The 23,149-nt window shown below is 31.0% G+C and overlaps 2 protein-coding genes across 2 annotated transcripts in view; one reads left to right on the top strand and one right to left on the bottom strand.

Annotated features, from left to right (window-relative positions):
- Positions 1–376: 376 nt before the first annotated feature.
- LOC111414958 (zinc finger protein 3-like) overlaps positions 377–23,149 on the top strand; it is a 101,164-nt gene continuing 78,391 nt past the window's right edge. Inside the window, exon 1 of the mRNA XM_071196465.1 lies at positions 377–654. The gene's annotated coding sequence lies outside the window, so the exon portion shown is untranslated. The remainder of the gene's footprint in view (positions 655–23,149) is intronic.
- LOC111414956 (uncharacterized) lies at positions 6,702–17,899 on the bottom strand. The gene is made up of 5 exons (XM_023046424.2): positions 17,833–17,899; positions 16,852–17,766; positions 16,530–16,757; positions 7,265–7,451; positions 6,702–7,208 (listed from the first exon to the last, which is right to left on the bottom strand). Exons 1-5 carry the CDS (start codon positions 17,875–17,877, stop codon positions 7,033–7,035), a joined length of 1,551 nt encoding a protein of 516 aa, XP_022902192.2. The 5' UTR covers positions 17,878–17,899; the 3' UTR covers positions 6,702–7,032.

The raw sequence follows: 23,149 nt of genomic DNA, 5'->3' as shown, positions 1-23,149 counted from the left end.
TCCACGAAGCACTTCAATTATGCAATATAATGTTTTTTTGTCTCCTTTTACGATGTATATGATTTCAACACACGAAGTAAGAGAATTATTAAGAGTAATTGTTAAGAATTAGTAAATAAAAATATTATCAAACAGATATTCAACAATACAAAGCTTATTCTTCTATTTAACTCCGCCAATAAACACAAAAAATATACATTAACTAACACCTTTCTCTAACATATACACCAATACGTCTTCTGCAGAGATGCATTTCTTTTGCTTGAGCCTCTTAACTGACCAACCGCGGAGCTGAAATGAATACGTTCGCTTGGAAATTGTTCGCCGGGCACCTCCTCCAGGTGAGGAGACCGACCGCCGCGCGTCACGGGGGCCTTCGGAATACCTCCGGAAGCTCGCGCACTAATCTTCGTCGCTCGGGCACGCGAACAATACACCAAGTCTCTCATTCTCCGCGACACGTTCCCAGTTTTTTTATTCTTGTACAGTTTTTTATCATCCAATTCTTAAACACGACCGAAAGTGTTTTTAATTCCGACTTTTTTATTTGTACCTTTAAAGAAAGACTGAAAGATTTTAAGACTGAAAAATTGGAGGTGTTGAAAAAATAAGTTTTCGGTGTTAAATTTTGGGAAAATTATTATTACTTTTTTGGTAAGTATTTTTTTGTAATAAATTTATAATAAAAAATCGCTAAAGATTTTTCGAACGGTAAAGAGTTAAGTCGTTTAAGTCACTATTAAAGTAATTGAAGCTATCAGTATAATTTAAGCAAGGTTTAAGAAGCTTTGATCCTCCTTAAGTGGAAGTTTAAAACCTTCTCGTAACTTCAATGAATGTTGCGTTTCATTTTACGATGCACTTCTTCTTGGAGAGCTCTTATTCATATATGTCAATAATCACAGTACTAAATAGTTACCATTGTCTCGGTGTCTTCACTTCGAGTTAACGTCTATTAGGTGTGAAATTAACAATCAACTACCCACATTTTTTTAAATTTATTCATGTATTCTTTCTTCTCATCTATATTGTAACCTAAACGATTTTGTTTCTTATTTTTTCGCGTTGAAAGAAGACCCATTCATCTTCGATCTTAATCGTTACCATTACCGTTGGCGAACAGTGCGTTCTCAAATTTTAATAGGTGCATTTTATAAGAAAGATCCCCTTCGACATCTGGTGAGCGGAGTGCAATTTCGCTGCAAAAACAAGAGTACCGTATCGTGTCGTATTTTTGGGCAGATGCAGCACCCAAATCATCAAGAGAAAGGAAAAAAATATATATTCAAGTGGTTTTCAGTTTTATTTCTGTGCCATTGACACATTTTAAAAATCCTTTTCAAAATAATCATTTAAATAAGCTTAATTATTATTAACATATTTATTTAAAGAACTTAATAATAATAAATAAATACAGTAAAACCTCGATATAAGGAGGTCCGGTTAAAACGGACTTCGGATATAACGGACAAAAGATAGAATTCAACTTAAGTTATTTATTTTATTTTATTGAAGTAAAAGTTAAACTAACACTAGATCTAGAACTAGAAACACTTGGGTTCAGTACTAATGATGGAACGGATAGTGATTTTGCGAAACGCCCGATACCGGATATTCGGCATACCCTTCGGAAGGATATCCGGTTATACGGCATATCTATCCGGCCATTATGGTTATAATTTCTGGTGCATTTCTGAAGTGATACCCTATATTGCCACATTATTGCGATATTTGAATAAAAATGAAATTAATAAGAAACCTGATAAGATATGTCAACTTATTTGGATCCAAGATACAAAATGAACTTTTTTGATGCTGATTTAACTAAAGAAGCAACTCTAAAAAGAGGATACTTTAATTAATAATTGGCGATATATCCACAAGGATCAAGTACAACCGGAAGTGGTACAAACATGACACCACCACTAAAAGGTAGATCACTTCACCTTATATCAAGGTGCTAAATATTAAATCATTACATGTATAGTTTCTCTATAACATCCTATGTCCAGCAGCAGTAAGACACCTGAATAAAAAAAAACGTGTGTTACAGAAAAATGGAAGGCATATTTGAAATCATCAACCCAAAATTAACTAAAAACACTCAACTCATCAACTGTACAAAAATCTTGCAGCTACACTGTGCTTCAAATATTGTTTTCTCAAAAACTAAAAGTTATTTATCAAAACGAAATTAATTTTATAGCGAATTTTGCAAGTTATCGATGAAAATTGTAACATCGAAAATTTCATCAAAACTTCAAACATTGTTTTCCCAAAAACTAAAAGTTATTTGTTGAATAAGTAGATCCATTCTTTCTTTAACCAGTAATTAAATAAATTCGAAAAATTGTGTTACAACTGGTTTATTTTTAAGTTTGAGTTCAACATCTTGATACTATCCACAAAGAATATTTCCACACACATCTGCTAGCAGTTACTATATTTTATTGTATGTTGTTCCTCATATGTCCTTTTTACGATACCTCCGATGATGGTCATTTAAAAGACCGAAACATGTCAGGTTGAACTCAAACTTAAAAATAAACCAGTTGTAACACAATTTTTCGAATTTATTTAAAAGTTATTTATCAAAACGGGTTGTTGTATTAAAAAGAGGATACTTTAATTAATAATTGGTGATATTTCCACAAGGATCCTTTAAGAAATTAATTTTATAGCGAATTTTGCAAGTTATCGATGAAAATTGTAACATAGAAAATTTTATGAAAACTTCAAATATTGTTTTCTCAAAAACTAAAAGCTATCTTTCAAAACGGGTTGATTCATTGGAAAGAGGACACTTTTATGAACACTTTGGGATATTTTCGTACTCATATTTCAAGAACTGGATTTTATACGAATTTTTAAAACTTAATCGGTAAAAATTGAAAAATTCGAGAAAATTGCCCATCATTTCAAAAATTTATTTCTCAAGAACTAAAAGTGATTTTTGAAAACGGATTTTTGTATTAAAAAAACGATACTCTAATTCATAATTGATGATATTTTCACAAGGATCCTTCAAGAAATGAATTTTATAGCGAATTTTGAAAATTATCGATGAAAATTGCAACATCGAAAATTTTATCTAAACTTCAAATATTGGTTTCTCAGAAACTAAACGCTATCTTTCAAAACGGGTTGATTCATTGGAAAAAGGACACTTTTATTAACACTTTGGGAAATTCTCATACCCACATTCCAAGAACTGGATTTTATACGAATTTTTAAAACTTAATCGGCGAAAATTGAAAAATTCGAGAAAATTGTCGATCATTTCAAAAATTTATTTCTCAAGAACTGAAAGTGTTTTTTGAAAACGGGTTTTTGGATTAAAAAGAGGAAACTTTAATTCATAATTGTTGATATTTCCACAAGGATCCTTCAAGAAATTAATTTTATAGCGAATTTTGCAAGTGATCGATGAAAATTGCAACATCGAAAATGTTATCAAAACTTCAAATATTGTTTTCTCAAAAACTAAAAGTTATTTTTCAAAAAGGGTGATTCATTGGAAAGAGGACACTTTTATTAACACTTTGTGAAATTTTCATACTCATATTCCAAGAACTGGATTTTATACGAATTTTTAAAACTTAATAGGCGAAAATTGTAAAATTCGAAAAAAATGTCGATAATTTAAAAAATTTATTTCTCAAGAACTGAAAGTGATTTTTGAAAACGGGTTTTTGGATTAAAAAGAGGAAACTTTAATTCATAATTGGTGATATTTCCACAATGATCCTTCAAGAAATTAATTTTATAGCGAATTTTGCAAATGATCGATGAAAATTGCAACACCGAAAATTTTATCAAAATTTCAAATATTGTTTTCTCAAAAACTAAAAGTTATTTTTCAAAACGGATTCGTTCATTGGATAGAGGACACTTTTATTAACACTTTGGGAAATTTTCATACTCATATTCCAAGAACTGGATTTTATAGGAATTTTTAAAACTTAATAGGCGAAAATTGTAAAATTCGAAAAAATTGTCGATAATTTAGAAAATTTATTTCTCAAGAACTGAAAGTGATTTTTGAAAACGGGTTTTTGGATTAAAAAGAGTAAACTTTAATTCATAATTAGTGATATTTCCACAAGGATCCCTCAAGAAATTAGTTTTATAGCGAAATTTGCAAGTTATGGATGAAAATTGCAACATCGAAAATTTTATCAAAATTTCAAATATTGTTTTCTCAAAAACTAAAAGTTATTTTCCAAAACGGGTTCGTTCATTGGAAAGAGGACACTTTTATTGCCACTTTGGGAAATTTTCATACTCATATTCCAAGAACTTGATTTTTTACGAATTTTTAAAACTTCATCGGCGAAAATTGAAAAATTCGAAAAAATTGTCGATCATTTCAAAAATTTATTTCTCAAGAACTGAAAGTGATTTTTAAAAACGGCTTTTTGCATTATAAAGAGGATACTTTAATTAATAAGTAGTGATATTTCCACAAGAGTCCTTCAAGAAATTAATTTTATAGCGAATTTTGAAAATAATCGATGCAAATTGCAACATCGAAAATTTTATCAAAATTTCAAATATTGTTTTCTCAAAAACTAAAAGTTATTTTTCAAAACCGGTTCGTTCATTGGAAAGAGGACACTTTTATTAAACCTTTGGGAAATTTTCATATTCATATTCCAAGAACTGGATTTTATACGAATTTTTAAAACTTAATCGGCGAAAATTGAAAAATTCGAAAAAATTGTCGATCATTTCAAAAATGTATTTCTCAAGAACTAAAAGTGATTTTTGAAAACGGCGTTTTGTATTAAAAAGAGGATACTTTAATTCATAATTGGTGATATTTCCACAAGGATCCTTCAAATAATGAATTTTATAGCGAATTTTGAAGATAATCGATGAAAATTGCAACATCGAAAATTTTATAAAAACTTCAAATATTGTTTTCTCAAAAACTAAAAGTTATTTTTCAAAATGGGTTGGTCCATTGGAAAGAAGACACTTTTATTAACATTTTGGGAAATTTTTATAGTCACATTCCAAGAACTGGATTTTATAGAAATTTTAAAAACTTAATCGACGAAAATTGCAAAATTCGAAAACATTGTCTATCATTTAAAAAATTTATTTCTCAAGAACTGAAAGTGATTTTTCAAAACGGCTTTTTGCATTAAAAAGAGGATACTTTAATTAATAATCGAAAGTGATAACAGCGACAGTTCTGTTAGAATGAGGATGAATTACAAGCGAAGAGAAGAAAACTAGACGAAACTGCAACAAGAGATTTTATATATCGTATTGGTATTGTTACAATGAGGTTGCTAATGATAAATAAAGTTGTATTCAATTAAAATAGTCCTTACGAATCAAACTCACCTGAAATACCATTATGGAGTAAAAACTCCACATCCAAAAATAGTTGTATACAGAGGGTATTTTATTGTTGGCTAGGTATGACAAATTTATTGAACACGAACATTAAGTTGTCGTCATCAAAGGTTGAGTCTTCATTATCTTCAACATTCTGTAAGAGTGCAAAATGATATTTCTTGTAGATGGTATTCACACTGGATCGAAAAATGTCACTTGAAAAAATGAGGTTAGTAAGGACATAAGATAGATAACAAATTTCTGTTTGGTCAACATCATTTTCCAGCACAGCTTTAAACACGGCCGTTTTCAATCGGTCGCCTTCGGCTAGCATTTTTTTAATGAAACGTCAAAAAATGTCACTTGAAAATGTAAACTTGAACGGACAGAAGATAGATAACAAACAAGAATCCTTTCACCGTCATTTTCCAGCACAACTTCAAACTAGCACGGCCGTTTTCGAAGACATCGGCCGTCCCCTGGCCATGGAAGGCGCTAATTAAAGATAATACCGAAATACCCGATATTGCAAGCTCTAGATTGAACTTTATTATTATCTGCAGTATCCAACACCTAAAAGAGATACTGATTCCTTTGAATGGTGGAGTGCTAAGTAATAGGTTTTTAATAGCCGGCCAAAGCCGGATAGTTGCCAGATATCCGTTCAACCACTAATCAGCACTATCACGAATGATTCTAGTTCTAGGTCTTGTCTTAGTTAGCAGTAATAGAACTAACACTAGACCGAGAACTAGAAACATTCGGGTTTAGTTGTCTTAAGAGACATGCGGCTAAACTCGAATGTTCCTAGTCCTAGGTCTTGTGTTAGTTATAATTTTAGTTGTTATTTAGCGTTAGATAGTTGTATATTTTTCATTGTACTAAAACTAGAACTAATATTAAACCCACAACTAGAAACATTCGGGTTAAGTCGTACGTCTAAAGTTTAAAATGCAACAGACTTTTGGCCATAACGAACACTCTCTTCTCCATATTAATCCGTTATATCGAGGTTTTACTGTAATTTTCAACAACAAAGTTTTATAACCAAGTCTCATAGTGTTAATAAATAGACTCAATTATAATGTGTTTGATATCTTAGCAATCAAATCCTGGCTATGATTGGAAACATATAAGTTATGACCCCATTAAGAAAAGCTCTTTCGTTTCGTGACTCGATTTAATGACTTAATATATTTCTCGAAATTTTATAATAAAATATCGTTTTCTTTCATTACAAAACACGCAATCACCTTTAAAAAATTTTTCTTAATCCTAATTAACTTCTTAAGTTGTAACATTAATCATGTTTATATAATAAAATGATTTACATACAACGATAACGTAATCAAAACATAAAAAAGTACAAATAAAGGACATTGTTATGTTACTCGTGCAGATATACTTTCAAAATAGCTCTCGAGATATTAGTAACAGCTCTTGATTCAAAAAAAAAACCGTATTACGCAAGGAGCGAGAGTAAAAGTGAGATTTTTTTTCTATCTCCAATTTAACGCCGGCGAGGAATTGTGTGCTTTTCGATAGCGAAACAATTTTAAGTTGTATAACGTTTTTGATATTATACATTTTACTTTCTAATTATAAACGCTAAGCAGGTGGCGTTTTTAAAGCACTAATTCAAAAGAAAAGCCTATTATGTAAAGATAAATTAAAGATCTTGTTTTACTTCATCCCATTTCTTTTATTACGCTCAAACAATTCATTTTCTAATTCATCTATAAATACGAACATATTTTTTAATATTGTGTCGATATCGTCACGATTTTTTAAAAATTCTACACGTCCAACCAAACAAGCTTGAATATTATTTCTAAACGTGACAGTGTTTAACATCATTCCTAAAATTATTTCGTGTTAATTTAATAATGAAGTTTGTCTTAATTATTTTTCTTACCTTGATTGAAGTGTAAAGAAGTGTAAGCAAAGACGCTTGTTATTTTCTTGTTTCCAATTGTTCCTCCATCAACTGCAGACATATTCGTGTTCATTATACAAACGTTTCTTAACATTAAATCGCAACCAAATTTGTTGATAAATGTTGGAAAAAATTGGCAAGTTACTTTTGGTATCAAATAAAAAAGCTAGAAAAGAAATTTGTATAAAAAAACATTTCCTAAATTGTTATAAATAAAACAAAAATAAGTTTTTAAAATAGTTTGATTCGATCAAAAACGTGTACTGTAATAAATTAAAATAAATTAATTTAGCAATCGAATATTACCATTCGATTTCTGTTTCCTTAAGTTATAAATTACATCAAAACGATGACAAATAGTAATGGCATTTGGCAGGTATATATCTTAATTTGATTAAGATGCATCGTCATGCAACATCATACATAATTTTGGTTTACAGATTAAACCAGTGGTACACCATCTTAGCACAGTAAACAAGGAAATATTGAATTGAGAACTTTAAATAATGTTGGAATTATTAGAGAACACGCATCATGTTGAATTATAATTACGGTTGTGAAGTTAGCCATAGATTCTAGCCATAGATTTTAAAATCGAAAAATGACCGATTTCTGCAACTCGAAACGCAAATTAAAATTCATATTTGAGATTAGCACTCTTAGAATAACCCGTATACAAAAATTTACGGGGGGGTGTTTTCATTTAAGGGAGTAAAAAAATCCCAATGTTGTGAACATTGCGTGCGCGCGTATTCTGTTCGACTAAAATCGAAAAATGACTAATTTCTGCAACTCGAAACGCAAATTAAAATTCATATTTGAGTTTAGCGGTCTTAGAATAACTCGTGTACAAAAATTTACGGGGGGGTGTTTTCATTTAAGGGAGTAAAAAAATCCCAAAGTTGTGAACATTGCGTGCGCGCGTATGCTGTTCGACCAAAATCGAAAAATGACTAATTTCTGCAACTCGAAACGCAAATTAAAATTCATATTTGAGTTTAGCGGTCTTAGAATAACTCGTGTACAAAAATTTACGGGGGGGTGTTTTCATTTAAGGGAGTAAAAAAATCCCAAAGTTGTGAACATTGCGTGCGCGCGTATGCTGTTCGACCAAAATCGAAAAATGACTAATTTCTGCAACTCGAAACGCAAATTAAAATTCATATTTGAGTTTAGCGGTCTTAGAATAACTCGTGTACAAAAATTTACGGGGGGGTGTTTTCATTTAAGGGAGTAAAAAAATCCCAAAGTTGTTTGGTTGAAAATATGTAAGAACGGATGTGAGAGTGTAGGGGCGCAATCGTTGACTAAAAATGTAGGAATCTCATCTGGGCCAATTGTAGCCTTTGTCTTGAATTTTTTGAAAGATTCAACCATTTCGTCGTAACTGACTTCGGAGATACCAAAGGTGACAGAATTAGTATCATAAACAGCGTGATCGTTACCAGTAGGTTACCAAATGATGCAGGACAGTACATAGCCTCAAAATGATCGACAAATAAGTTAACTACTGTTGACAAATCGGACACACTTAAGAGAGCCTGGAGATCTTATATTGTTTCTGCTTATATTAACAAAACGCCAAACGTTTTTTGGTTCTTTTCTTATGTCCCTTAGAGATTTGACATAAACTTGTGCGATGATATCTGCAATGAGTTTTTCTATACAATTTATGGTGGTGTTTTTTTAATGTAAGCATTCTTATTAGGTTAATTGAATGCCATACAGGATATTTCGAGCTTGCATGCTTGCCCTCAGATTTAAGTACGTGAGCGTCCAGGTCGTTGTATAATGCTTCATAAAAAACATTACAGTATTGTTCAACCGATGATAACGTAAATAGATGAGTCCAGTCGATGTTAAGCAGTACCTCGTACATGTCAGGCAGATAAGATAACATCTCGAGCTATCAAATGTGTAGGCACCGTTACCGAAATAGTAAGTAGTAATGCCGATTGGTAATTATCTTCTCGTACCAATGTAAAGTCTCACTGTTTAATTTGAAACTCAAGTTTGAGGAAGCAAGTATCAAATCAAGAGTTCTATCAATGATATTCATTACATTATTTAATTGCAGAAAGTCATTATTACTTCAATATTAAAATCACCCATGACTATGGTATCCAAAGACATATCCAACATTGATTCAATGTAATCGAAGGTGTAACTATACATACATTCCTCCAGGTGTAACAGGTGGGAAACAGCAGACAACAATGTTAAAGGCCGATTTCGTCTTTTTAAAGTCAATCCGTACAGCTTTCAAGTCAATTGATTCAATAGGACAGGAGGCAATCATGATATTCGAAGTAGCAACTCCGGAATTAACAGCCAGTAACATCTCTCCACCCTTATGGAAAGATCGATCACATCTAAAAACGTCATACCTGTCTGGAAAGATCTCGTAGACTAGGACGCTCTTCGTCACCCAAGTTTCACTGAGAGCAATAATATCAAAGTCTGATGCATCGACCGAAGTAAAAAATTTGTTTTGATAGTATATGTTGTACTCTTTCCGTTGGGAAGTTACTAGTTTTTCTTAACAATTCTCGGACATCCATTAATGAACTGTATTCTTAAATCATTTTCACCGTATTCAAAATCCGCATCTAACAAGGGAAATGAACAATCAAAGAAAATTTTGCGTAAACTTGTGGATGGGGCTCATTGAAAATAATTTAATTGGTCCTTATTTTTTACCGGATGGTTTAACTAGCGCAGCATACAATGAATTTTTACATAACAATTTAATAGGCCTGCTTGACCATGTACCTTTAGAAAACAGATGTAATGTGGCTTTCCAGATGAATGCCTTGCACACTATTCCCAAAATGTTGAAAATTCATTAAATTAAATGTTTCCTAATGGTTGGATTGGGAGAGGAGATCTAATTCCATAGCCTGCAAGGAGTCTTGATTTGACGCCCCTTGATTTTTATGTGTGGGGCCACATGAAAGAACATACACCTAACATACACCTAACATACACCCTATGTTTACACAAGTCAACTCTAAGGATAAATTAATAGAAAAAATCAAAAACGAAGCATATATTTTAAAAACGTTAATTACAATTACCCCCCATAAATTTTTGTATAGGGGTTGTTCTAAGATCGCTAAACTCAAATATGAATTTTATTTTGCGTTTCGAGTTGCAGAAATTAGTCATTTTTCGATTTTGGTCGAACAGTATACGCGCGCACGCAATGTTCACAACTTTGGGATTTTTTTACTCCCTTAAATGAAAACACCCCCCCGTAAATTTTTGTATACGGGTTATTCTAAGACCGTTAAACTCAAATATGGATTTTATTTTGCGTTTCGAGTTGCAGAAATTAGTCATTTTTCGATTTTGGTCGAACAGTATACGCGCGCACGCAATGTTCACAACTTTGGGATTTTTTTACTCCCTTAAATGAAAACACCCCCCCGTAAATTTTTGTATACGGGTTATTCTAAGACCGTTAAACTCAAATATGAATTTTAATTTGCGTTTCGAGTTGCAGAAATTAGTCATTTTTCGATTTTGGTCGAACAGTATACGCGCGCACGTAATGTTCACAACTTTGGGATTTTTTTACTCCCTTAAATGAAAACACCCCCCCGTAAATTTTTGTATACGGGTTATTCTAAGACCGTTAAACACAAATATGAATTTTAATTTGCGTTTCGAGTTGCAGAAATTAGTCATTTTTCGATTTTGGTCGAACAGCATACGCGCGCACGCAATGTTCACAACTTTGGGATTTTTTTACTCCCTTAAATGAAAACACCCCCCCGTAAATTTTTGTATACGGGTTATTCTAAGACCGTTAAACTCAAATATGAATTTTATTTTGCGTTTCGAGTTGCAGAAATTAGTCATTTTTCGATTTTGGTCGAACAGTATACGCGCGCACGCAATGTTCACAACTTCGGGATTTTTTTACTCCCTTAAATGAAAACAGCCCCCCGTAAATTTTTGTATACGGGTTATTCTAAGAGTGCTAAACTCAAATATGAATTTTAATTTGCGTTTCGAGTTGCAAAAATCGGTCATTTTTCGATTTTTAAATCTATGGCTAGAATCTATGGCTAACTTCACAACCGTATTATAATTCACCTTTATCTATTAGGGTGCAGTATAGTTTAACGTCATGTGATATATCACATTGAATTCCTTTCAAAGAAATACAATTTTATTGGGTCGTCTCGAGATACGTTTTAAACGGTGTGTGATGGCATGGATAAAATACCTCGCATATTTTGCCGTGGAGCTGGACTACTTGGTGAAAATCTTATTCGAAAGAATTTATTTTTTTTAATTTATTTACATTCTTGTGAAATTTTGGGGTATTCAAACCGGACATTTCAATGTTCTTACTTAACGAGATGTAAGATCTCGATTAAGATCGCAAGACTTCAGTTTAACATCCGCAAATACTAAGAGTTGCCCCTAGCTATTGGTATCGTAGTCATCTACATCTCGAATACATCTAATCTGATGTTTCATTTCAAATGTGCTTCATCTTGAGAATGAATTATTCATCAATTGTATTTAGCCTTTAAAATGAAATACGAAAAGTAGTGATAAATACAGTCTATATAGGTAAATGGATATAGAAGTGAGACGTATACAAAACGAATAGTTAAATGATTTCCTTTTTTGCTAATTCCTTTATTTGAACCCCTATCAAAATAAACGCAAACTACTTAAAGTATCACTTTGACTTTATAGTTTTTTCTCTTATTTGGTTTATTTATTTTTAGTTTCTCTTATTATATTACTTCATAATGATTATTACCAAATTACTAAATTTGAATGTTCGAAATATTCAAATTTAATACACTTAATAGCAGTAGGTATGGTTGTTACCTCAAAAATTAAAAGATATGGATGAGAATGATATTAGTAAAAATTGTTCCTAATATATCAAAAAGACATAATCCATAAACGATTTGTTTCCAACTATATCGCATTATTAATGATAAGGCATAAAATTCCTAAATATTTAAATTACCCATTCTAGACAAAAATTGCATTAATGTCGAAAACTGAAAATGCAAGGAAAAAATGTTGAGGATGAAAATTGCTTGCAATGATCCAATACAACATTATTCCTAAACATTTTTACTATTAACTATGACTATTACCAACATAGCCGGTTTAAAGTGTGAAACATTTCATGTTTAAAACATTCAACAACAATATGGATTTTATCTTAAAAATTAAAAAGTGTGGTTGAGAATGATATTGGTAAAAATTGTTCATAATACATCACAAATATATAATCCATAAACGATTTGTTTCCAACTATACCACATTATTAATGATAAGCCACAAAATTCCTAAATATTTAAATTAGCGATTTTAGACAAAAATTGCATAAATCTCGAAAACTGAAAATGCAAGGAAAAAATGTTGTGGAAGAAAATTGTTTGCAATCATCCAGTACAACATTATTCCTAAACATTGGTGCTACTAACTATGACTATTACCAACCTAGCCGGTTTAAAGTGTGAAACATTTCAAGTTTAAAACATTCAACAACAATATGGATTTTATCTTAAAAATTAAAATGTGTGGTTGAGAATGATATTGGTAAAAATTGTTCATAATACATCACAAATATATAATCCATAAACGATTTGTTTCCAACTATATCGCATTATTAATGATAAGCCATAAAATTCCTAATTATTTAAATTAGCGATTTTAGACAAAAATTGCATTAATCTCGAAAACTGAAAATGCAAGTAAAAATGTTGAGGAAGAAAATTGTTTGCGATGATCCAATACAACATTATTCCTAAACATTTTTACTATTAACTATGACTATTACCAACATAGCCGGTTTAAAGTGTGAAACATTTCAAGTTTAAAACATTCAACAACAATATGGATTTTATTTTAAAAATTAAAAAGTGTGGTTGAGAATGATATTGGTAAAAATTGTTCATAATACGTCACAAATATATAATCCATAAACGATTTGTTTCCAACTATACCATATTATTAATGATAAGCCATAAAATTCCTAAATATTTAAATTAGCGATTTTAGACAAAAATTGCATTAATCTTGAAAACTGAAAATGCAAGGCAAAAATGTTGAGGAAGAAAATTGTTTGCAATCATCCATTATTTCTAAACATTTGTGCTACTAACTATAACTATTACCAACCTAGCCGGTTTAAAGTGTGAAAATCTAAAAAGTCTTGTTTTTATCTGAAAAATTAAAAACTGTGGCTGAGAATAATATTAGTAAAAATTGTTCATATCACATCAGAAAGACATAATCCATAAACGATTTGTAAATATATATTTAAATAAGTGATTTTAGGCAAAAATTGCATTAATCTTGAAAACTGAAAATGCAAGGAAAAAATGTTGAGGAAGAATATTGTGTGCAATCATCCAGTACAATTACCATTATTATATTTACCATTATTCCTAAACACTTGTACTATTAACCATGACTATTACAAACCACATCACAAATATACAGGGTGAGTTATTAGTACCCCGGCGGACGATAGTTGCTAAACCGTTAGAGAATGAAAAAATTTTTTTCTATAAAAGTTGTTTGACTCACCACTTTCTATTACGTAAAATTATTTTCACTTATATAGGGTTCCATTTAGGCGTAACGGAGAGTATGTAGATTTTTTTAAATAAAACATCCTGTATATTTTATCATATTATGAATAGCATTAAATTTGTTTATACAGCCGTATATGTCACTAACTCATAACGTTCATAGTTCTTAAGATATTCAATTGTTTTTCCAAAATGTGTCCATTGCAGCATCTTTTTAAAAACGATTTAAAAACGACATTTATTCCCATTTTGCCTTGAAATTATGTCAGATAATAGTCAAAGCCAGTATTTAAATGATAGTATCCAAAGATATTAGATACGCTATACAGCCTGTTCATAAAGCTTAATTACTTTAGATGTTTTTCAAATGGCTTTTTCATAAGTTTTTTGAATGGAGCACGCTGTATATTGTGTGCTGATTGAATTGTCCACCAAGTTACCTTTAATTAATGATGAGTATGTCATATATCCAACTTTGGTAGTTTTCCTGATATTTAGAATTTAAAGAATAATGTGTAATAAAATTTGCGTTATTGTACTTAATATTATATTCTGTCTATGTTTACCAGTTTTTTTTGTTTTTCCTTTTATTATTTGATTAATGTTTTATAATGAAAAATAATTTTGCTGCCATATACCAGATTTTAATGCGACTTGGTACTTTATGAGATTTTAAAATGATGTAAGTAATAAAATATGCACATGTTAAGAGATACCTCAAGATCTTTTATACAACGCATTAATTATAGAAGAGACAATTTTGAACAACTTCTAAATATTAATTAAATCAATACCTACTTGTTGAGCAACGTTTAGTAATTGTTTAGTTTGTTGCTATATTTTCTTCAAATAATTTAGTAATTAAAAATGGGATTTGTTGTTCTGCCATTTAATTGTATTTTTTGTATTTTTATCACGTTTCGATTATTTAATTATTAAAGATTTTTTTAAATAAACACCTGTGTAGTGTATATATACACCTGTCTGACGTAGTTTCAAGGCAAAATCGGAAAAAATGTCGTTTTTACATCGTTTTTAAAAAGATCCTGTAATGGGCACATTTTGAAAGAACAATTGAATATCTCAGGAACTATGAACGCTGTGAAAATAGTAACATATACGGTTGTATCCATTATATGATAAAATAAACAGGGTGTTCTATTTAAATAAATTGACGTACTCTTTGTTACGCTTAAATGGAACATCCTGTATAAGTGAAAATAATTTTACGTAATTATCGACCGCCGGGGTACTAATAACTCACCCTGTATAATCCATAAGCGATTTCATTCTAACTAGTTCGCTTTTTTAGTAACCTTCACCGATAGATGATAAAATATTAAATTTTAAATAAGTAGTTATTTTAAAATACGGCTAAGTTTTTAGTATCACCTTTAGTTATCCAATTTAATTGACATTTTATATGTATCTTAATATTTATCGTGGTTATAAAGTTTTATACAACATTTAATAATTTTGTCGTAAATTAAATTACCAACGATATTTGATTGAAAGGTTATATCTAAATCGTAGATATTTTTTTAATGTGCAAGTTTATATGAAAATGTTGGAATATATGTATGTTCAGGTGAAGTACTATATCCGGCTGAAAGATTTATTAACCCAAAAGTTGATACAGAAGCATACTAACTATTGGTGTTTTTAAGTTATCGTGTTTACTCATATATAGAGAATGCTAAAAATAGTCGAAATGAAATCAGGAGCCCTCAAAATGTGTTGATTCATCAGCACGATATAAATTTATACAGAATGGAACAAACACAAAAAACAAGATTGATTAAAAAAAGATATATACGAAAAGAAATGATATAAAGCAATATAAACAAGACAAAGAACGAAAAAAAGATGTTCTTTTTAGGATTAAACACGCATAACGGCACGCTGTGAAATCCCGATCAAATTGGCAGATTGACCCAATAAAAAATTCAAGCTTGTCCGGCGATTTAACAAGCTAATGAGCTAGTCAACCGCGTCGAAGTCAGTGGTGTTCGAATCTTGACATCCTCTGTACATTCGTGTAATGAGCAGAGTCCCATTGTGCGAATTCCACATTCTATGAACCTATTTTCTGCGTCTAAAAGTTCCTATCATTCACGAAAACCCGATTTATGGCAGACTTAAATTAGGGCACAACGGGACATGCACTCTCAAATGACCTTAAATTTATGTTATGATTAAAACTACCCTTTCTCGTGAAAGTTATCTCATCCATAAACAAGTAGATGTAAATGAGCTGTGGATAATAACGATGAATTTGTTGTGATGTCTCGTAGCTATCACTCGAATGTCAGTATTTACATTATCTTGAGTAAAATGTACATTTATCAATCAAATATAACAGGTTAATGGTTAAAGGTTTTAAGGTGATCAAATTTATGAAATTATTAATTTTTATTTACATCACGTTTATGGTGACTTTTACCAACAACCTCCGTTTCATAATTCCCCTTATAAAGAAAGACATTTTAAGCTTTTAGGTGATGTAAAAATCGAAATGTAATTCTTAAAAATAAATTATAGATATAAATTTTTATCTAACCTCTTTTTATAATTAATTAATCTTTTTGTTTATCGCGAAACTTTTGATTTCATCATTACCTCACATATTATGTCATTAATTTTATCTCTCTAATTCAATCACTCACCAGGATATCAATGGATGACTTTGCGTTAATACACGATTTATTCACGCTCCTCAAATAATCAATCGCAGAAGTACGTTTCGTTGCGGTTGGTGCAACGAATTGAAGAAGAGCAAACTCGTTGCTAAGTTCGTTTGTATCAAAAGTACCATTTACAATGTTTACCATATCATCAGATCTTCCTCGGGTTGTTAAATGAATTACAACGTCTTTGCCACATTTCCCTAATTTCTAAAAAAAAATTTAATTTGATATCTATATCTTAATTTGATTATTATTATCTAATAATAATATATAAATATTTGAGTCATTTCAATTTCTTTACCTTCTCCAAAAAATCTGAAACGCTTTTAACCAACGCTGCTAATAAGACATCAGTAAACCCAACATCCAAACAATCCTTAATTTTTTTGATTTTCCTCACGTATTTAGCTTCGTGTTCCAAAAATGTCGAAATGAATTGATTTTCGCTTCCGTGGAATAAAAATTGTTCTATTCCGGGATTTAAAGGGTTTGTGTTTAAAAATAAATCATCCAAGCTAAAAGCTCGTTTCGGTTGTCTCAAATTGATTTCTTTTTGTTCCGTTTTAACCGGATCCAACAAATACTTTCTGTACAAAGCAATCATAAAATAAGCGTCCGTTACTGAATGATTCACTCTAATCATAACAACTAATTCGTTCGGTTTATTTTCGGCGACCATTAAAGGTTGATCAAATACAACAATTTCCCATAATTTTCCATCATTTATAATTTTGTATCCCTCCAAATACTCTAATAAATCGTTTCGTGTTATGGCGTTTTTCGAATTTAACGTTACGTTAGTTAAAATTTGTTCTGGTTCAATTTGATTTTTTAAAAAATACTTATAACCGAAAAAGCTTTTAATAACACTCGAAAACATATAATTGCATTTATGCAGATTCTCGGTAATAAGCTTTAATTTTTCAACGAACTCATCTTTATTTGTGTTTTCAATGGTAAAAACGGTAACGATCGTTGATTTTTCACGCTGAGCTTCAAATAAAGCACTAAAACCTTTTAAAAATCCTCCAAAATTTTTTCCATGTTTAATTAATAAGATAACGTGTAAAATACACCTTATTAAAATAAACGGCACCACTAGGATGTAAGTGGAGAGCAAAAGTAACGTTAAAAGTACTGTTAGATACCTTACTAGAATTTTTAACAAATCACTTCTAGCGATGTGATGTTGTATTGATTTAAAATTAAACGCCTCCTTAATAAGTACAAAAAAAATAAAGAAGATAATTAAATTTAATTGCTTTAATTAAAATGAACTTACCTTGGCTAAACCGTAAAAACTTACAAATAACTTAAAGAGCAACATCTTTCTTATTAAAGATTTGTAACTCGAATGAAGAAACCACGTGAAATCATACGAGCAAATTAATTAAGAGTCATTGCTTATATGACCTATGAACTGAATAACGATATTTTTTATGTTGCAAAAAATGGATTTATCATAATTGAGTTATAAATATTTTTTTTTAAACTATTATTATATTATTTAGTCTATTAGAATTTAAGTTTATCAAAGTCTAATTTTTTTGAACATACTTTAATTATTTATGAAATCAAATGAAAGTAATAAATATTATTGTTGTTTCGTGCATATTTAATTTATTTTGGAAAAATTTATGTTTAATTAGTTATAAGTTGGTTATTAGGCGATATGAATCAGCACATTTCTTAGTGTTACTGATAATTTGCGAAAAATATAAAATAACTTTGGTTGAGTTCAAGGAGAAATTTATTGTGCAAGTGATTTTGAATTGTAGTATAAATAATACTAATTGTAAAAAAAGGATATAAATGGTTATATGAGAAAATTAAATAATCAATTTTATTGTTTTAATTTTTATAACATATTCTTGCATATGTTTAATTTATTCATGGATTTTAGCCCAATATGAACTGTAACATAGTTTATAACGAAAAGACCCACGTATAAGAACAAACTCGTTGGAGAGCCAATTCGCCATATCGGTCAATTTATCGTTTGTCGATTGCCACCTATGCTTACACCTATGCATATAAACCAGCCGGAAATAAACAAATTATTAGTTAAGTTTCTACTTTACGAAAACTCGGACACTTAAAGTTATCTGAACGTTTCGTTTTCTGTGTGTCGGCTATTCATCAACCTCACAGATATCTTGAAATTTTCGCTTTTCGAAAAATGTGCTTAATGATTATAGTTTAGATATGTTAGGGTTATTGATGCAATACAAATATCAAGATAAAACATTATCTATACGTAAACTAGTTACACAAAATCGAACCAATTCTGATCTTCAACCAAAGTGACACCTTCACACTTAATCCATACGCAGAGCTCTCACACCTGTCTCAACCTAAATCATGCAATTCAAACAGAACCCATCTAATCCACAACGAAACCAAACCTAACACATCCACATCCAAATCAAATCTCAGCGTATCCCAACATATCTACATCCAAACTATTCCCATGCCAAATTATGTAAACAAAGCGAATCAATCCAAGTCACAAAAAAAACCTACTTATCCAGACCAAACTGAAACCATCCTAGCCTAAGTTAGCCTATCCATACAGAAACCAGAGCCAACCTAAATCACGCAAACCTAATCGACAACGAAACCAAACCCAGCGTATCCACACCTAAACCAGCTCTCTCTATCCCAAGATATCTATATCCAAGCTATTTCCACGCCAAATCATGTAAACTAAACCAAATTAATAAAATCTACAACTAATCTATAGTTATCTTAAGATAGCTTAGCCACATAGATACTGGAGCCAATTTAAATCACGGAAACCATTAAAAGCTACGTAAGCTCTCACCTAAGACTATACCAACAAATCTACACCCAAACTATTCCCTGATCCATTCCACACCTAAGCTAGACCCAACTGAAATCATCCTAGCCAATCCGAGCTCAGTCACACTGATACCTGAGCCATCCCAAATCTTATAAACCGAACAAAATCTATCGACGATCGACGCAACAACTTAGTTGAGAGAAAATGCAAGCATTATTTTCTATAAACAATTCTTTTTTAAATAAGTAAATATATCATAAAAACGTATGCAAAAGATTAAATTGAAATACTATGTAATTTGGCAGCCAAAAATTCCCAAAGAAATCAAAAGTGTTATTAGGTGGCAATGAAAGCAAATCCTTTTACACCTAAACCAGACTAAATACAAACTACTTAAGTCAATACGAACACAATCAAACCCATACCATAGATAGTTCCGTGACCATAGAAAACATGATTCATCCACCGAGATCTAAGTATTATGATACTTATTGACATGACAATGAATTTTAGCATTGAGTGTTTGTGTGTATATTTCTACATATGTATATGTAAACATAACATATCAAAAGCAGAATTAACTACATTGATAGATTTTACTATGTGATTACTAAACCATAACCAGATCAGTAATATTGAGTAAAACACTGGGCAAACAATCATAACTTAAGATCTATCGCACTATTATAAGACTATCGTTGAAAATCATGGTCTATATCATTAGAGAATAAAAACAAATGGAGCTGGAATGTGAACAATAAGTCTGAACCAGCTCATAAATGGTGCAGACATAGTAGAACACAGAAAAGCATAAAAAGCAGTATGGTTGGAAAATTTTGCAAGAATGGAAAGCGACAAGGGAGTGAAGAGAAGTATAGAATGAACACCACAGGGACAGAGAGGTAGAGGAAGACCAAAGAAACGATGGAAGAATGATGTGATGGAGGACGTTTGGACGCTTGCTGTACAAAACTGGAAGCGTGCGGCGTCTGACAGATCATAATAACAACGAACTGTAAAGTAAGCCAAAGTTTACAGAGGATTGTAGTGCTGCAAGAAGAAGAAGAAGCAAAACATTTTAATTATCGTTATTTTTGTTAATCATCTTAAATATAATAGTTCTTCAAGTAAACGATTCATCCATTTATGAATAACATTTTCCAATATTAGTGCTAAATTCTACAACAGCAATGCCAGTTTCCAAATTAGGTCTTGAAGGCCAAAAAAAAAAAAAAAAAAAAATTTTGTCTGTAATCAATACGTGCTTTTAAATTTAAAATATAGGAATTCAACTTGATTGATTTGAGGTTTTGCACGAAACTTTATAATAAGGTATAAATAAATGTATTATTCATTGATTTCAAGAAGACCTTTAATAGCATTAGCAGGAATAAACTTGAGGGCAAGATGTAACTGATGAGAATACCCGGCAAACTTGTGAGAATGGTGAGGGCTACAATGGACAACTCGGCTGAAAAAAATACTGATTACAGGATGCCAAATCCGAATTGTTCAAAATAAAATTTAAAGTGTAATAAAGAGATGCGTTGTATTAAATTAATATTCACTGTACTCGGCGATTTGTAACTTTGACAAAGGAATGAGTTTACTAACCAAATCGCATATTGTGTGTGGATACGACAATTATGAGTCATATGAGGAAGGATGTGAGTGAAGCACGAAACAAAGATAAATATAAGAAGGTGTCAAGGGACGAAAAGGTAAAAAATCCCCAAAATATAAACATCAAGGACTTGCTGGGTATCAAGAACTTCAAGTACCTAGGCTACCTAGACCTTAGCTCAAACTTTGCTTATATGTACTAATAACTTATAAGATCCTTATTAAACTCAGATTAGAACTAAAACTAGAACTAACACTAGAAGTCACTTCGAACCAGTTTCTGAAGAAGGTTGCAACATGGCATCCGAAACGTCAAACCTTTTATTAAAAGACGCACGGCAAAACCCGAAAGTTTCTAGTGTTAGTTCTAGTTTTAGTTCTAATCTTAGTTTAATTCACACCGGCCGTGAAAGCCTTCGTACTTATATTATAAGATCCTTTCTGGCATACGGAGCAGAAACATGGATGTTGAATGAAAACGCATTATGAATGTTCGAAAGAAAGTTGCTTCGCAGAATACATATATGGAGGAGTGTGTAAAAACTGAATCTAGAAGTCGATACAACTAAGAATTGGATACGTTTAAGGAAGGGGAAAATATAGGTCAAATTGTGAATTAGCTAGGGCACATGATGAAAATGGATGGAAGAAGAAGCCAAATAAGGATTTGGTGTAGTAACTGGAATAGTGAAGATCCAGAGGAAGACCTAAGCACTGGAAAAATGTTATATGACAGGACCTGATGGATGTGAAGTAGATGGAAGAGGCTAACGTAATAGGCCAAAATCCGCTCAAAGTTGTAGTGCCAAAGAACAAGGATCTTCAACTCCTTATAAGTTCTGTAGTATCCAAATATTGCCCTTCATTATTTATATTTTTATAAATTCTTTTCCGATGAATTAATATTAAAATGGTATAAATAAAATTCTTCAGCCAGGAAACGCAAAAATTCCAGTATTAGATAATTTTACGACATGATACAATTTTCAAATAATCTTTGTTTAAAAAAGTTTCGTCAAAAAGATTCCATAGCATTTTGCACATTTTATAAACGTACCAATTTCGAACATAAACTTATCGCGATTGTGCTTTGTATTTCAGGCAAAGATAAAGCAAACATCTTCTCCCACGAATTAAATATACGACTTTTCCAAACGTTGGACATAAATTTAAGGTGAATTTATAAATAAAATTACTTTTAACTTGCGATCCGTTAATATGGGTTTAAAGTAGGTGACGACAACGTAACGATAGCACAACAACGGTAAAGTTGGCGACATATAAATAAATAATAATCAGTTCGGTTTTCACTTGAAATGCCTACGAAGACGTGGATTAATATCATAATTTTCAATTTATAACATTTACCTCAATTTCTTAAAAAAGATCAAACTTTATTATATGGGGTTTTCTTAAATAAATAAAAATTAGAAATATAAATAAGAATTATTTATTCAACGGATCTTCATTTTTTAAATAACTTCGCAAAATTCCAGCTTAAGCAGAAACGGCAGATTTTTTTAAGATGATATCAGCTTAACCTCAATTTTGTTATCGCATTTTTCGGTCGTTTGTTTAATTTGTTAAATTTACTGCCTTCTTAATCGTTAACTCCTCCAAAATGGAACGAAGCATCCCATAAATAAAACAATCTTACGTTAAAAAAATAAACTGTTATATAATCAAAGAGGATTTTTAAAATTTTAAATTATGTTTAAAAAGTCCAACAACCTCACTTTGCTTATTAATCGACCAGTTTCTTTATCTTCTAACGACATCAACAACCTCTCATCATATTATAACTCTTCATAAACAGTTAACGCATTCAAAAAGGAAACAGTTAAAAAAGCACTTTAAATATTTAAATTAATTTTAATTAACAAGCCGACATTCGTGATTTTCCTCATCTACTTTCTATCCACTCGAGAGTCTCAAAACCTAAATTAACAACGATACTGATTAATAAAAAAAAACAACAAGAGGAAAAAAAATTTAAAAAGAATTTCAAGTTTTAACCGGTGACACACATTTTAATCGTTCATAAACCGAAAAACCGTAAACCACCTAGTACACCAGTTTTCTCTTCTCTCGTGTATTATTTTCTTCCGCGGTTGTTGGTTCCTTCTTGGCTTCACCACAATACCCATTGTTCCAAGCTCGCTTTCTGGGCCAA

This window comes from Onthophagus taurus, chromosome 6, assembly GCF_036711975.1.
Source record: "Onthophagus taurus isolate NC chromosome 6, IU_Otau_3.0, whole genome shotgun sequence".
NCBI lineage: Eukaryota > Metazoa > Arthropoda > Insecta > Coleoptera > Scarabaeidae > Onthophagus > Onthophagus taurus.
Note: the sequence above shows the minus strand (reverse complement) of the source record. Positions and strands in the feature narration are given on the sequence as shown.

Bases quoted from the DNA above. Each gene is read 5' to 3' on its own strand.
- LOC111414956 (XM_023046424.2), bottom strand. From the start codon at position 17,877: ATGTTGCTCTTTAAGTTATTTGTAAGTTTTTACGGTTTAGCCAAG. The intron at 17,767-17,832 runs GTAAGTTCATTT...GTACTTATTAAG, and splicing joins GTTTTTACGGTTTAGCCAAG to GAGGCGTTTAATTTTAAATC. The intron at 7,452-16,529 runs GTGAGTGATTGA...TTTCTTTTCTAG, and splicing joins AGTCATCCATTGATATCCTG to CTTTTTTATTTGATACCAAA.